This window comes from Chiloscyllium plagiosum, chromosome 35, assembly GCF_004010195.1.
Source record: "Chiloscyllium plagiosum isolate BGI_BamShark_2017 chromosome 35, ASM401019v2, whole genome shotgun sequence".
In the NCBI taxonomy this organism is placed as follows: domain Eukaryota; kingdom Metazoa; phylum Chordata; class Chondrichthyes; order Orectolobiformes; family Hemiscylliidae; genus Chiloscyllium; species Chiloscyllium plagiosum.
The window spans coordinates 37,721,795-37,738,638 of NC_057744.1; the positions used below are offsets into that span (position 1 = coordinate 37,721,795).

A 16,844-nucleotide genomic window follows, 5' to 3' on the forward strand; every position below is an offset into this window, starting at 1 on the left:
AACGCATGTCTCTGTGCACATGGGCAATTGTTCCCTCTCTCTCTCTCTCCAGGGCCCAGAATGAAGATGAAAGAGGTAAAGCCATACTGTGTCTCTGAGTGTTTGCTTTGACTGATACAGGGATGGGGAAACGGGATGACACCAGGAACTATGTCCATTTACGTATTGCATTCAAATGACTGAAATTTTGAAGAAAACTTTCATAACATAATATTGCAAGGCTATTTAGACAATCATTGGGATTAGTGCTCAAATCATGTCCTAGTGTGCTTGAAGGAAAGCACCAGAAGGCATAGTGCAAAATGAAACACCTCATCTCTACTCAAATAACTTCACTGCAGGTTTTCATACAACGTCGAATACAAGGCACACCATATTAATGTTAAAAGCAGCAGGACCCAGATCCAGAGACATTAACCTGGCCTAGTACTCCAATTATGCTCCCACTCCAACGTAGCATTAAAATCAACAAAATAAACCTCTTACTACAGTAATCGATCTTACCCACAAAAACCTCTCACAAGTAACTCCTCACCACTGCAAATCCCCCCCCAGTAAAAATGGCAACCCCACAGTACAACACTGAATAACCTCAATTAGCCTTTCATTCAGTGCTGAAACAAAGCCAAGCAGCATGCAGCCTTTGGTTAAACAGTCCGGAAAGCAGCTAACCAGTTTACTCATCATAGGGACAAAGTGGCCCTTCTCCCTGACTCCAAATAGCGACTCTCGGGGCTAAATCTAAACCATAATTCCCATGGATTCCCGTCAGCCAATACTGGGTACTCACACCACACAGCCCAATAATACCAGAAATGGCAACCACTGACCCCAAATGATTCATCGACTGAAGGAGTAAGGGAACAGCAATTCTCCACAATCTGCACCCATCCAATTTTGTAAAGGGTAGGGGTGCAATGATTCTGTTCTCCCTTAATTTGACTTGTGTTCTCAGAATCCCTTAATGCAAGCACAGCACCACATTTTTAGAGTAATCCACTGTCTTGGCATCCTGTCATCTGACCTGTACTACTTAGCATTATACTTTTAATCACCTTTACATACCTTTGGAAAGCTGCAACCAGGATTTCAATTGTTCAATCTAAGCCCACAATTAGGGTATAACTTCAGACACATCAGGTCCAACAATCACATTAACTTCACAGAAAGAGATCAATACCACTGGTCAATCAATTTTACAATGTCCAAGCTGTTACACCTGCACAGGACATTTAACATTTGACCATTATTCTTAAGGAGCCATCAATCGAGAATAGCAAATGAAAATTCCTTTCTTCTTTTATCTACTTAAAACAGGTTTCCAACACAAAACTGACAATCAACAGCAGTTAGGTGACCCAGGCAAACACCAGTGATTAATAATCTCTTTTCACAGTGTGACATTTTTAGTGGCTTACTGAATACTTTATGATGGCAACTCAACAAGCCCCCTATTTGGTTTGGACAAGGGCTCCTTCCATTTACACAAGGTTGCATAGCAAAGAACATAAAACCTGCAACTTCGGCCGAATCAAAACGCAACTCAAGCAAATTTCTCCTGCTTAGCATTTTTTTTTCGGAAGGCTATTAGTATTCAAGCTTCTGTGACATAAGCATCAACATCTTACTGCCTAAATTAGTATTTGGTCCTCGTCACCATATTTTCCTGAAAACCCTTTAATAGATTAATCAGCAACAATGCAACAGCCTTCTGGGTGTTCAGAAATGTGTCATTAAAAACCCAAAATTGTGATGAAGAATAATAGAATTTTTTAAAAATCCATTCAGTGTGGGCGCATCTCTGGCTGGGCCATCATTTACTGCTCATCCCTAATTGCCTATCAGGCAGTTAAGAATCAACCACGTTGCTGTTGGCCAGACCATGCAAGGATGGCAGTTTCCTTCCCAAAGGAATATTGATGAATCAAATGGGATTTTCCTGACACCCAACAATGGATTAACGGTCATCATTCAGACGCTTAAATTTTTTTTTTTAATTGAATTCAGATTCCACCATCTACTATGGCAGGATCTGAACCTGGGTCCCCAGAACATTACCTGAATCTCTGTATTGACAGTCACAGTCTGAGATATACAGCACGCAAACAGACACTTTGGCCCAACTCATCCATGCTGACCAGACATCCTATTTAAAGCTAGTCCCTGACCAGACATCCTGTTTAAATCTAGTCCCATTTACCAGCATTTTGCCCATATCCTTCTAAACCCTTCCTAATCATATGCCCAGCCAGATGCCTTTTAAATGTTGTAATTGTATCATCCTCCACCACTTCCTCTGGCAGCACATTCCATACACACAGCATCGTCTGTGTGAAATACCTGCCTCTTAGATCCCTTTCAATTTTTTCCCCTCTCACCTTAAACCTATGCCCTCTGATTTTGGATTTCTGGAGAAAAGATCTGGTCTATTTACCCTATCCATGCCCCTCATGATTTTATAAACCTCTGAAAGGTCATCTCTCAGCCTCTGACACTCCAAGGAAAATAGCCCCACCCTATGCAGCTTCTCCCTATAGTTCAAAGCCTCCAACCCTGCCAACATCCTCGTAAATCTTTTCTGAACCCTCTCAAGTTTCACAACATCTTTCCTATAGGAGGGAGACCAGAATTGCATGCAATACTCCAAATATGGCCTAACCAATGTCCTGTACAGCTGCAACATGACCTCCCAACTCCTATACTCAATGTTCCGTCCAATAAAAGGCAAACATACCAAACACCGTCAATATCCTGTCTACCTGGGACTCCACTTTCAAGGAACTATGAACTACACTCCAAGGTCTCTTTGTTCAGCAACACTGGGCAGAATCTTACCCTTAAGTATATAAATCCTGCACTGATATGGCTTCCCAAAATGTAGCACATCGCATTTATCTAAATTAAACTCTTAACAGTCACAGGTAAAGTATTTGCATGGGTAGAGAATTGGTTGACTAACAGGAAGTAAAGGCGATAAATGAGTGCTATCCTAGTTGGCAATTAGTAACTAGCGGTGTGCCTCAGGACTGCAATTATTCACAATTTACATAGGTGATTTGGAATTAGAGACTCCATGTAGCGTGCCAAAGTTTGCAGATGACACCAAGATGAGTGGCATTTCTAATGTGCAAAGAACTATGAAACTTTGCAGAAGAAATAGAGGGCAAAAGTCTGGCAGATGGAATACAATGTTAATAAATGTGAAGGCATCCATTTTGGTAGGAGTAACTGTACAAAGAACCATTACTTGATTAATTAAAAAGTTGCAGCATGTTGCTTGCAGAAGGACCTGGGTGTCATTGTGCATGGATCACAGAAGGGTTGGGCTGCAGGTACAAGTAATTAGGAAGGCATATAGGATTTTGTCCTGCATTGCAAAAGGGATTGATTTAAAAGCAGAGAGGTTATGCTACAGCTGTATAGGGTGCTGGTGAGGCAACACCTGGAGTACTTAGTGCAGTTATGATTAGATTAGATCTCAGATTAGATTAGATTCCCTACAGAGTGGGAACAGGCCCTTCGGCCCAACCAGTCCACTCTGACCCGCTGAAGAGTAACCCACCCAGACCCATTTCCCTCTGACTAATGCACCTAACACTATGGACAATTTAGCATGGCCAATTCACCTGACCTGCACATCTTTGGACTGTGGAAGGAAACTGGAGAACCCAGAGGAAACCCATGCAGACACGGGGATAATGTGCAAACTCCACACAGCCCAAGGCTGGAATTGAACCTGGGACCTGGTGCTGTGAGGTAGCAGTGCTAACCACTGAGCCACCGTGCCACCCCTTAGAAATGGGAAGCAGCAGAGGGAGAAGCTTCCAACTTGTCGAGCAATGCTGCCCAGTTCCACACTACAATACACAGATACCATTGCCATGAAAAGCAAGGAGCAATCTGACGGATCCGTTTTATCACAGAATGAAACACTCATGTTCTGGTTTTAACCCTTTAAAAGTCAGTTTAGAAACCACAATGCTGCAATGGCTGGGAATTGAACCTGGATCAACTGCTTGGAAGGCAGCTATGCTCACCACATACCACCATCGCTGGTCTCCTTACATGAGAAATGATGTACTGGTACTAGAGGGGGTGCAGAAAAGGTTCATTAGCTTGATTCACAGTTGTAGGGGTTGGCAAATGAGGAGAGACTGAGTAGACTGGGATTATATTCATTGGAATTTTGAAACATATAAAATTATGAAGGGAATCGATAAAATAGACTTAGAGAAATGTTTCCAGTGGCAGTTGAAACTAGGACAAGAGTGCATAGCCTCAAGACTAGGGGAGCAGATTTTGGACTGAATTGAGAAGGAACTTCTTCACCTGGAATCTAGCTGACACTACTTCAGTGAAAATTGTTAAAGTTAAGATAGATACATTTTTGAACATTGAAGAATTTAAGAGTTACGAGGAGAGGGTGGGTAAGTGGAGCTGAGGCCATGATCTTAATGAATGGCAGAGCAGGCTCGAAGGGTCAGATGGCCTACTCCAGCTCATAGTTCTTATGTTTTACAGTGATTAGATTCTCTTTTGGAGGTGTTCTTTGAATGGCACATAAGTGGCAATAACATTAATATCACTTATCAGCCCAAGTTTTAATGCTGTCCAGGTCTTGTTTGTTGGTGGGGACTGCTTCAATGCCACACAAATTTCAAATGGAACTGCGCATTATTCTATCAGCAGTGAATATTCCCACTTTTATTCTAAAGGAGGGAAGATCATTGATGAAGCAGTTGAAGATGGTTGGCCCGAGGACACTGCCCAGAGGAACTCCTAGGATAGAAGACAATTGCCCTAAATACTCATTATCACCTTATTTTATACGAAGTATGATTCCAACCAGCATACAGCACAACCTACACCCTCCAAAGTTCATACGGAGTTCGATTTTGTTTGTTATTTGATGGCATGTTTGGTAAAATACTGCCCCTTTGTCAAATTTGGAATCTGGAATCTGCTTGGACCAGAGCTACATTGGGGTCTGAAACAAAGTGGTCCTGCCAGGTCCTTTGATCAAGCATTGATGATGAGGTAATTGGTGAGTAGGAGACATTTGTTAGCATTGTCAATGATACCTTCTATCACTTCGCTGATGATTATTACAAACTGGATGAACAATAATTGTTACGCTTGGATTTGCCCTGCTCTTTATGGATAGACATAACGAGCACTTTTCACTTATCAGGGACAGGTCAGTATGATAGTTTACTGGAACAGCTTGACCTAGACCAACTAATTTTGAAATGCAAGCCTTACAGTATTACAGCTGGATGTCATTAGGGGTCACAGGCTTGCTCTATCCAGTCACATTTTGATATAGTCATAGAGTCATCGAGTTGTACAGCACGGAAACAGACCCTTCGGTCCAACTCTTCCATGCCGTCCACATACCTCCCAACCTAATCTAGTCCCAGAATAAGAATAAGAATTCCAAAGCTCTTTGTCGAATTATACCACAAGATTTGTTCACTGGCAAGAGGGAGAAAACCAGCATTTAGTTTAATACCATATTCAACAGTACAATTCTAACAGCACTGAGAATTACACTGAATTATTAGTCAAGGTCATGCACTCAAAACTATGGAATTAAATTTGAACCTACTGATTCAACATCAACAATCATAACCAGTGAAATGATTTTGGCTGAAGGCTTACTTCTGCTGTGGATCATCCACTCAGCACTCCTGGCTGACGATGGTTGCAAATAGTTCAACCCGGTTTTATGCACTTTGGAATTTATGTAAATCAAAACAACGTCCAGCTTCTACTTGAAACTGCAGGCAGTTTCCAGGCAGTGTAGGAGCTACAAAACTACAGCCATACCAAATACCCTCAAAGGAAAGCTGCAAATGAGCAGCAGTACCCAACAACTACAACCTAAAAAGTTAGAACATCGGATGGCCAGCTGCTGAGCCCAAAACTACTCCCAACAAACAAAATCAAGTGAAGAAACCTTCAAAAATAACATACTACCTGGAGCTTATTGGAGTGCATAACAGTCTCAAAAGATATACACACGTATGGAATGAGCTGCCAGAGGAAGTGATGGATGCTGGAACAATTACAACATTTAAAAGGCATCTGGATGGGTACACGAATAAGAAGGGTTTAGAGGGATATAGGTCAAGTGCTGGCAAATGGGACTAGATTAATTTAGGATATCTGGTCAGCATGGACAAGTTGGACAAAGGATCTGTTTCCATGCTGTACGTCTCTATGACTGGAATTGACTGTATGTGGAAGGAGTCAGATAAGTTTGCAACCAAAATCAAGTTCTAAGGTCCAAAGAACGCATCGTAACTGAAGAAAATTAAAGCTGTTCATTTTCTTGCATATGGGTTACCTACAGTCTACTTAGGATTAATGTTAAGCAACTGCAGCATTTCTTAAAAGCCAATTTGGAATTCCTGAACGAGAAACTTTGTTCGATCGAATGGTCACAGACAGTACAGAAATTTGAATGGGGGTAAAGAATGAGGAGGATAGCCTCAGATTACAGCAGGATATGGATAGGCTGGCCAGATGGACTGATCAGTGGCAAATAAAGTTCAAACTGGATAAATAGTAAGGCAAGAGACAGTTCTTTACCTCAAAGCTGCAATTGACCGAGTGTGGCATCAAGACGTCCGAACATAATGGAATCAATGGGCATCAGGGGGCAAATTATACTCGGATTGGAGTCATATGGAAGATAGTCATGGTTGGTGAGGCCAGTCATCTCACCTCCAGGATATGTTTGCAGGAGTTCCTCAGGATAATGTCCTAGGCCCAACCCTCTTCAATTGTTTCATCAATGACTTTCCTTTTAACATAAGGTCAGAAGTGGGGATTTCTGCACGATTGCACAATGTTCAGCACCATTCACGACCTCTGAGATACTGAAGCAGTCAGTTTTCAAATGCAACAAGACTTGGACATATGCAGGCTTGGACTGACAGGGAGCAAGCAATTTCCATGCCACAGAAATGCCAAGATATCACCATCACCAATAAGAGACAATCCAACCACCACCCACTCATACTCAATGGTATCACCATCACACAGTCCCTCTCTCTCAAGGTTGACATTGACAGAAACTCAACTGGACTCACCAAATAAAAACAGTTGCTACAAGAGCAGGTCAGACACAAGGAATGTTGCACCAATAATATAACTCCGACTCTCCAAAGCCTCACCATCATCTGCAAGGCACAAGTCTGATGGAATATGCCTGACTTGCCCGGATAGGTTCAGCTCCAACAATGCTCAAAAAGCTTGATACAAGGACAAAACAGCCCACTCCCTCCACAAACATTCACTCCCTCCACTACTGACACTCAGTAGCAGCAGTGTGTACTATCTACAAGATGCACTGCAGATCCTCAGACAGCAACTTCCAAACACAATCACTTCCATCTAGAAGGACAAGGGGAGCAGATACATGAGAGCACCATTACCTGCAAGTTTACCACCAAGCCATTCACCATTCTGACTTATAAATATAATCCACGTTCCTTCACAGCTGGTCAAAAATCCTGAACCTTCTTCCCTAATGGCATTGTGGGTCAACCTGCAACAGGTGAATCACAGTGGTTCGATGCAGCAGCTCACCACAACTTCACAAGTGCAGGGAAGGGGAACAAATGTTGCCCAGCCAGTGACGTACACATCCCACAAATGAAAAAAGAAAGAGTTGTTATACTTGGGAAGGACAAACAAGGCACTGGGATGCAAGATAAATTTTAGGACAGTGGGAACAATCAAGGATTGGAGTATCACAACAGGTGGGTAAAGACGCTAAGAAAGCATTTGGTATGTGTGTCTTTATTAGCCAAAGCATAGAGATTATGAGTAGGGATGTTATGCCAGAGAGATGTAATAACACTGGAGATGGTGCAAGGGAAATTTACGAGGATGCTGCCTGGAGAGTTTGATTTACAAACAGCAAAGAACATGACAGCACATTAAGGCCCTTCAGCCCTAAGTGTTACACCAGCCTGTGAAATCAATCTGAAGCCCATCTAACCTACACTAATCCATTCTCATCCATATGTCTATCCAAAGACCATTTAAATGCCCTTAAAGTTGGTGAGTCTACTACTGTTGCATGCAGTACGCTCCACGCCCCTATTACTCTGAGCAAAGAAACCTCTGACACCTGTCTTATATCTACAAGCCCTCAATTTAAAGCTATGGTCCCTCACGCTAGCCATCATTATCCAAGGAAAAAGGCTCTCACTGTCCATCCCATCTAACGTTCTGATTATCTTATATGTCTCAATTAAGTCACCTCAACCTTTTTCTCTCCAAGAAAAAAACAGCCTCAAGTCCCTCAGTGGTTCCTTATAAGACCTTCGCTCCATACCAGGCAACATCCTAATAAATCTCCTCTGAACCCTTTCCCAGCTTCCACATCCTTCCTATAATGCGGTGACCAGAACTATACGCAGTACTCCAAGTGCGACCGCAGCAGTTTAGCACAGCTGCAGCATGACCTCGTGATTCTGACACTAATTGCTCTACTAGTAAAAGCTAACACACTGTATGCCTTCTTAACAACCCTATCAACCTGGATGGCAATTTTCAGGGATCTATGTACAAGGACAAAGAGATCCCTCTGCTCAGCTACAGTGCCAAAAATCTTACCGTTAGCCTAGTACTCTGCATTCCAGTTACTCCTTTCAAAGTAAATCATCTCACACTTTTCCACATTATACACCATTTGCCAACTCTCAGCCCAGCTCTGCAGCTTATCTATGTCGTTCTATAGCCTACAACATCCTTCGGCGCTACCACAATTCTACAACCTGAGGGTCATCCGCAAATTACTTAATGCATCCTTCTACGCCTTCATCCAGGTTGTTTAAAAAATGACAAACAGCAGTGGACCCAAAACAGATCCTTGCGGTACACCACTCGTAAATGAACTCCAGGATGAACATTTCCCATCAACACCACCCTTTCTTTCAGCTAGCCAATTTCTGATCCAAACTGCTAAATCACCCTCAATCCCAGGCCTCCGTATTTTGTGCAATAGCCTAGCATGGGGAACCAGGGCAGATGGATTTCAATACAGACAAATGAGAGGTAATGCTTTTAGGAAAGACTAATTCTAGACGGAATTATACAATGAACGGAAAAGCCTTGGAAAAAGTTGATGGGCAGAGAGATCTGGGAGTGCAGGTCCATTGTACCCTGAAGGTTGCTGCACAGGTGGATAGAGTGGTCAAGAAGGCATATATTGAGTATCAGAGCTGGCAATTCATGTTAAAATTGTACAAGACATTGGTTTGGTCATATTTAGAATACTGTATACAGTTCTGGTCGCCACATTACCAAAAGGATGTGGACGGTTTGGAGAGGGTGCAGAGGTTTACGAGGATGTTGCCTGGTATGTAAGGTGCTAGCTATGAAGAAAGGTTGAGTAGGTTAGGTTTATTTTCATTAGAAAAAAGATTTGAGCGGGGACCTGAGTGAGGTTTATAAAATCACGAAGGGTATACACAAGGTGGATAGAGACAAGCTTTTTCCCAGGGTGAAGGATTCAATAAAGAGACATCACGCATTCAAGGTGAGAGGTGGAAAATTTAAGGGAGATACACGCGGCAAGTACTTCACACAGAGGGTGGTGGGCATTTGGAATGCGTTGCCAGCAGAGGTGGTAGAGGCAGGAACAGTAGATTAATTTAAGATGCGTCTGGATAAATGCATGAGTAGCTGAGGAGTAGAGGAATACAGATGCTTAGGAATTGACCAACAGGTTTAGGCAGTACATTTGGATTGGCTCAGACTTGGAGGGCCGAAGGGCCTGTTCCTGGGCTGTTAAATTTCTTTGTTCTTTGGAAAAGCCTTACTGAAATCCATATACACCACATCAACCACTTTACCCTCATCCACCTGTTTGGTCACCTTCTCAAAGAACTCAATAGGTTTGTGAGGCACGACCTACCCTTCACAAAACCATATTGACTATCGCTAATCAACTTATTCCTTTCTAGATGATTATAAATCCTCTCTATTATAACCTTTTCCAACACTACCCACAACCAAACTAAGGCTCACTGGTCTATAATTAACAAGGTTGTCTCTACTCCCTTTCTCGAACATTTGCTATCCTCCAGTCTTCTGGCACTATTCCTGTAGACCATGACAACATAAAGATCAAAGCCAAAAGCTCAGCAATCTCCTCTCTGGCTTCCCAGAGAATTCTAGGGTAAATCCCATCTGACCCGTATCTATTTTTACACTTACCAAAATTGCTAACACCTCCTCTTTATGAACCTCAATCCCATCTAGTCTAGTAACCACATTAGGGAACTAGAACTGGAGTTGGATGAATTTCAGATCATTTGGGAGGCAGAAGGAGTTATTGAGAGGAGTCTCAGGTTGTACTCACATCTCAGGTACAAGAAGGTAGATGGGTTGCCATCAGGGGAAAGACTGGAAACCGGCAAGAATTGCAGGGATTCCCTGCAGCCATTTCCCTCAAGAACAAGTATATCACTTTGGATATGGTTGGGGGAGACGACTTACCAAGGGTAAGCAATAGGGTACAGATCTCTGGCACAGTCTGTCCCTGTTGTTCAGAAGGAAAGGGGGAAGAGGAGCAGAACATTATTGATTGGGGACTACACAGTTAGGGGACAGATAGGAGGTTCTGTGGGAATGAGAGACACTCACGGTTAGTGTGTTGCCTCCCAGGTGCCAGGGTTCGTGATGTCTCGGATCGTGTTTTCGGGATCTTTGAGGGGGACGGGGAGGGGGGACAGGAATGGTTGTTGCAGGTTCCAGGATTTAGATGTTTCAATAAGAACAGAGAAGATGGTAAAAGAGAGGGCATGTGGCATTGTTAGTCAAGGACAGTATTACGGTGGCAGAAAGGACGTTTGAGGACTCATCTACTAAGGTAGTATGGGCTAAGGTCAGAAACAGGAAAAGAGATACCACCCTGTTGGGAGTTTTCTATCATCCTCCAAATAGTTCCAGAGTTGTAGATAAAAGGATAGCAAAGATGATTCTGGATAGGAACAATAGCAACAGGATAGTTGTTATGGGGGTCTTTAACTTTCCAAATATTGACTGGAAATACTATAGTTCCAGTACTTTAGATTAGATTAGATTAGATTACTTAGTGTGGAAACAGGCTCTTCGGCCCAACAAGTCCACACCGACCCGCCGAAGCGCAACCCACCCATACCCCTACATTTACCCCTTTAACCTAACACTACGGGCAATTTAGCATGGCCAATTCACCTGACCCACACATGTTTGGATTGTGGGAGGAAACCGGAGCACCCGGAGGAAACCCACGCAGTCACGGGGAGAACGTGCAAACTCCACACAGTCAGTCGCCTGAGTCGGGAATTGAACCCGGGTCTCTGGCGCTGTGAGGCAGCAGTGCTAACCACTGTGCCACCGTGCCGCCCACAGTGGCAGCAGTGCTAACCACTGTGCCACCGTGTTTAGATGGATCAGTTTTGGTCAATGTGTGCAGGAGGGTTTCCTGACACAGTATGTAGACAAACCAAGAAGGGGCGAGGCCAGATCTGGTTAGATCTGGTACTGGGTGATGAATGCAGCTAGGTGAGCATAGGTGAGCACTTTGGTGATCGTGACCACAATTCGGTTATGTTTACTTTAGCGATGGAAAGGGGTGGATATATACTGCAGGGCAAGTTTTATAGCTGGGGGAAAGCAATTACGATGCGATTAGGCAAGATTTAGGATGTGTCGGATGGGGAAGGAAACTGCAGGGGATGGACACAATTAAAACGTGGAGCTTATTCAAGAACCAACTACTGCATGTCCTTGATAAGTATGCATCTGTCAGACAGGGAGAAAGTTGTAAACCACAGGAAGTTGAATCGCTTATCAAGAGGAAGAAGGCGATTTATGTGAGGGTGAGATGCGAAGGCTCAATTAGGGTGCTTGAGGTGTGTAAGGTTAGCCAGGAAAGAACTAAAGAAAGAGTTAAGAAGAGCCAGGAAGGGACATGAGAAGTTGTTGGCAGATAGGATCAAGGAAAACCCCAAGGCTTTCTATAGGTATATCAGAAATTAAAAGAATGACTAGAGTAAGATTAGGGCCAATCAAGGACAGTAGTGGGAAGTTGTGCATGGAGTGATATTAGGTAGGCAAAGTGCTAAATGAAGAGAGATTGGACAGACTGGGATTGTTTTCCATAGAGCAGAGGAGATTGAGGGTGGACATGATTGAAATGTATAAGTTTAGAGGGGGCATTGATAGGGTAGACAGGAAGAAATGTTTCCCCTTGATGGGGGAAAAAAAAAAATCAATAACCAGAGGGCATATAATTAAGATAAGATACGGAAACCTTAGAGGAGATGAGAAGAAAACCTTTTCACCCAGGAGGGAGGTGGGAGCACCTTGTACTCATTGCTTGTAAGGATAGTACAGGCAGAGACCTTTATAAAATTTTAGTAGTATTTAGATGTGCACTTGCAATGCTAAAGCATTTGGCTATGGGCGAAATGCTGGAAAATGGGATTAAAATAGTTCGGTGATTTTTTTGATTGACACAGACTCGATGGGCTAAAGGGACTTTTTATTGTGCTAGCGACCTCTATGACTCAGACTCTATGACAGTAGAGGTGTAGAATAATAAGGTAAGAGGTCAGGACAATAGGACAGGGAAGAACAATTTAAATTTCAGATATTGAAGGTGAATGGTTTGAGCCTGTTCATTGAATATCACGGCAAACTTGCAATAAAGTTTTATGGGCTCCAAAGTCCAAATGGATACTGCGATATGGAGATAAATTCCAGTATTAAATGCATTAAAGAAACACCTGTTTAGTTCTTGCACAGGAAAAACTGCAGGTAACAAGGAATGTGATGCTTAAATTTACGTAATGATCGAACAATGTGTGGGAAAGACTTATTCAAAATGTAGACTGATTCCTCAAATTGGATCAAGGGAACAACTTCTGAAATCAGTGCAAGAAATAACATAAGGCCAGTGATCCCTGGAACAACAGCTTTAAACTCAGTTTTTGACCTCCTGACTAATTCTTTTGCACTGACCCACCTTTACAGTACAGAGAACACCATTCAGCATTTTGGGCCTGTTAAGCACCTTTGAAAAGAGTTGAAATAATGTTCATGTTTTCAAGATCGTGAACTGTAATAGTTTAAAATTAACTCTACTGCTTAGCACACATTATAAAATACACACTATGGGAATAATGCATTATTAACCAGACACAAATGTTATGTAGATTACCCTAATGATGTAACGTACAAAGAAAAAATTAAACTCTCAGGTTGTAACAGGGCATACTGTGTATAGTGCTTACACTAAAAAGTGACAGAGGACTCAATACGAAAAAAAAGCAGGAATAACTGCAATAAAATCAAGTCGAAGTCCTGGTTTTCTCCTACAGTTTGAGATTGTACTCCAATCATTGTTTTTTGTCATCATTACTTCCCTGTGAATCAAAGTGTATTCCACCATTTAACTCATACATCTCCTTTAAATGTTCCCCTTCCCACCTGAAACCTGATACTTACATTTTCACCTGGGAAAAAAATTCTAACTATCCACACTTCTCAAAATATTATATACTTCTATTAACTTGCCTCTCAGCCTTCAACACTCCAACAAAAACAATCCAAGTTTGTCTGATCTTTCTTTCAGGTAAAGATCTTGGTAAACCTGTTCTGCACACACTCTAAAGCATCCATATCATTTAGTGTGGTGACCAGAACTGCGCACAATATTCCAAAAGTGCCTGAACTAAAGTTTTACACAGCTGCAACATGATTTGCTAATGTTTATATTCAAAGCTCCAACTCATGAAGTCAGGCATGATAAACATTTTCTTAACCACTTTGTCCACTTGTGTACATGTAGTCACTTTTAAGAAGTTATGGACTTGCACCCCAAGATCCCTCTGTATATCAATGCTTCCAAGGGTCCCTCTGTTTACTCTTTACGTTCCTCATGTATTTGACCTCTCAAAATGCATCACCACACACTTGCCCTGATTAGACTCCTCCAGCCACTTCTCCACCCAACTTTCCAACTCATTCTTCAGTCCTTTAACTCTGGCCATTTAAACCCTTTTCCTCCCTTCATCCCATCAAAATAAAAAGCCTGCAATTCTCTCAAAGTTTAAATAAAGGGGGCCAAACACTAAAAGCCACAAAGGGAGAAAGAGGATTCTGAATAATCCAAGATGGAGGACGGGAAAAATTTCCGGCTGTAACAGCTGCTCCTTTTGAGGTATTTTAGGTGCTGGAGGTGATTTCCTCGAATTCCAGGAGCAGCAATTACTGTTTTATATGCTGTTGCATTGTTTTGGAATGTTGGGGAAAAAAAATTTCAAAACAACAGCAGTTTTAAAAGGGAGAAGAACAGACAAAGGAAGCACATGGTGAGGTCAGTGCAGGAAAGAAAGGAGAGAGAGAAAGAAACTGACACCACAGTGTACCTGCACAGTTACTGCGTTTGCTGATTGAATTCATGTATCGCTGGACATCGGAGTATGTCTGGGAAAATTAACAAACAGTGAAATTCACTACTGATCTTGGAGGAACTTGTCTGGGAGAGGTCTCAGGACAGAAGCAGATAAGTGAACAGTTTAAGTGTGGCCTACAGAAAGTCTGCAGGAGTGGGTTCTTTCTTGATAATATGTTTTTTTTGAGATAGTGAGGAAAAAGATCAATCTGAGACTGGTATAGTTGAGAACAGAAGCAAGTCAAACAGTCAGAGCAGGCAGGAATAAGGTAGGACAGATAAATTAAACTGCATTTATTTCAATGCAAGGGACCCAACAGGGAAGGCAGATGAACTCAGGGCATGGTTAGGAACATGGGACTGGGATATCATAGCAATGACAGAAACATGGCTCAAGGATGGGCAGGACTGGCAGCTTAATGTTCCTGGACACAAATACTACAGGAAGGATAGAAAGGGAGGCAAGAGAGGAGGAGGGGTGGCATTTTTGATAAGGGATAGCATTACAGCTGTGTTGAGGGAGGATTTTCCTAGAAATATATCCAGGCAAGTTATTTGGGTGGAACTGAGATATAAGAAATGGATGATCACCTTCCTGGGATTGTATTATAGACCCCCTAATAGTCAGAGGGAAATTGAAAAACAAACGTATAAGCAGATCTCAGCTATCTGTAAGAATAATAGGGTGGTTATGGTAGCGGATATTAACTTTCCAAACATAGACTGGGACTGCCATAGTGTTAAAGGTTTAGATGGAGAGGAATTTATTAATTGTGTACAAGAAGATTTCCTGATTCAGTATGTGGATGTACCTACTAGAGAAGGTGCAAAACTTGACCTACTCTTGGAAGGCAGGGCAGGTGACTGAGGTGTCTGTGGGGGAGCACTTTGGGGCCAGCGACCATAATTCAATCAGATTTAAAATAGTGATGGAAAAGGATAGACCAGATCTAAAAGTTGACGTTCTAAATTGGAGAAAGGCAAATTTTGACAGTATTAGGCAAGAACATTCGAAAGCTGACTGTGGGCAGATGTTCGCAGGTAAAGGGTTGGCAAGAAAATGGGGAGCCTTCAGACATGAAATAACGAGAATCCAGAGAAAGTATATTCCTATTAGGGTTAAAGGAAAGGCTGGTAGGTGTAGGGAATGCTGGATGACTAAAGAAATTGAGGGCTTGGTTAAGAAAAAGAAGGAAGCATATGTATGGTTTAGACAGGATAGATCGAGTGAATCCTTAGAAGAGTATAAAGGTAGTTGGAATATATTTAAGAGGGAAATCAGGAGGGCAAAAAGGGGACATGAGATAGCTTTGGCAAATAGAATTAAGGAGAATCCAAAGGGTTTTTACAAATATATTAAGGACAAAAGGGTAACTAGGGAGAGAATAGGGCCCCTCAAAGATCAGCAAGGCAGCCTTTGTGTGGAGCCGCAGAAAATGGGCGAGATACTAAACAAGTATTTTGCATCAGTATTTACTGTGGAAAAGGATATGGAAGATATAGAATGTCAGGAAATAGATGGTGACACCTTGCAAACTGTCCATATTACAGAGAAGGAAGTGCTGGATGTCTTGAAATGCATAAAAGTGGATAAATCCCCAAGACCTGATCAGGTGTACCCTAGAACTCTGTGGGAAGCTAGAGAAGTGATTGCTGGGCCTCTTGCTGAGATATTTGTATCATCGATAGTCACAAGTGAGGTGCTGGAAGACTGGAGGTTGGCAAACATGGTTCCACTGTTTAAGAAGGGCAGTAAAGACAAGCCTGACTGGTGAGCCTGACCTCGGTGGTGGGCAGGTTGTTGGAGGGAATCCTGAGGGACAGAATGTACATGAATTTGGAAAGGCAAAGACTGATTAGGGATAGTAAACATGGCTTTGTGCATGGGAAATAATGTCTCACAAACTTGATTGAGTTTCTTGAAAAAGTAACAAAAAGGATTGATGAGGGTGAGGGCAGAGCGGTAGGGGCAACTTTTTCACACAGGAGGTGGTACATGTATGGAATGAGAGGAAGTGGTGGAAGCTGGTACAATTGCAACATTTAAAAGGTATTTGGACATTTATATGAATAGAAAGGGTTTGGAGGGATATGGGCCGGGTGCTGGCAGGTGGAACTAGATTGGGTTGGAATAACTGGTCGGCATGGACAGGTTGGACCAAAGGGTCTGCTTCCATGCTGTACATCTCAATGATTCTATGAGTAACAAAAGCAACATATCTAATCCAAGTCCTGTGGATTCTCAAATACAAAGTTCTAACCAAATAAGCAAGAAGTCAAAACATACATCATCAAAATCAGAAACCATATCTATTCCATTGTCCAATTCCTTCAGGACATTCCCTACATAGCCCTTTCATCTTACAGGGGTCTTAGGCTC

At 42.3% G+C, this 16,844-nt stretch overlaps 1 protein-coding gene across 6 annotated transcripts in view; it reads right to left on the minus strand.

Annotated features, from left to right (window-relative positions):
• arhgap32b (Rho GTPase activating protein 32b) overlaps positions 1–16,844 on the minus strand; it is a 551,689-nt gene that overhangs the window by 420,395 nt on the left and 114,450 nt on the right. The window contains exon 1 of one of the 6 annotated variants that reach the window (XM_043676932.1): positions 831–918. The exons of 4 other annotated variants lie outside the window; for them this stretch is intronic. In XM_043676932.1, coding sequence (XP_043532867.1) covers positions 831–844 — 14 coding nt within the window. In that variant the 5' untranslated portion in view covers positions 845–918. Of the gene's footprint in view, positions 1–830; positions 919–16,844 lie in introns of those variants that run through there. One more of the 6 variants, XM_043676936.1, reaches the window with a different exon arrangement.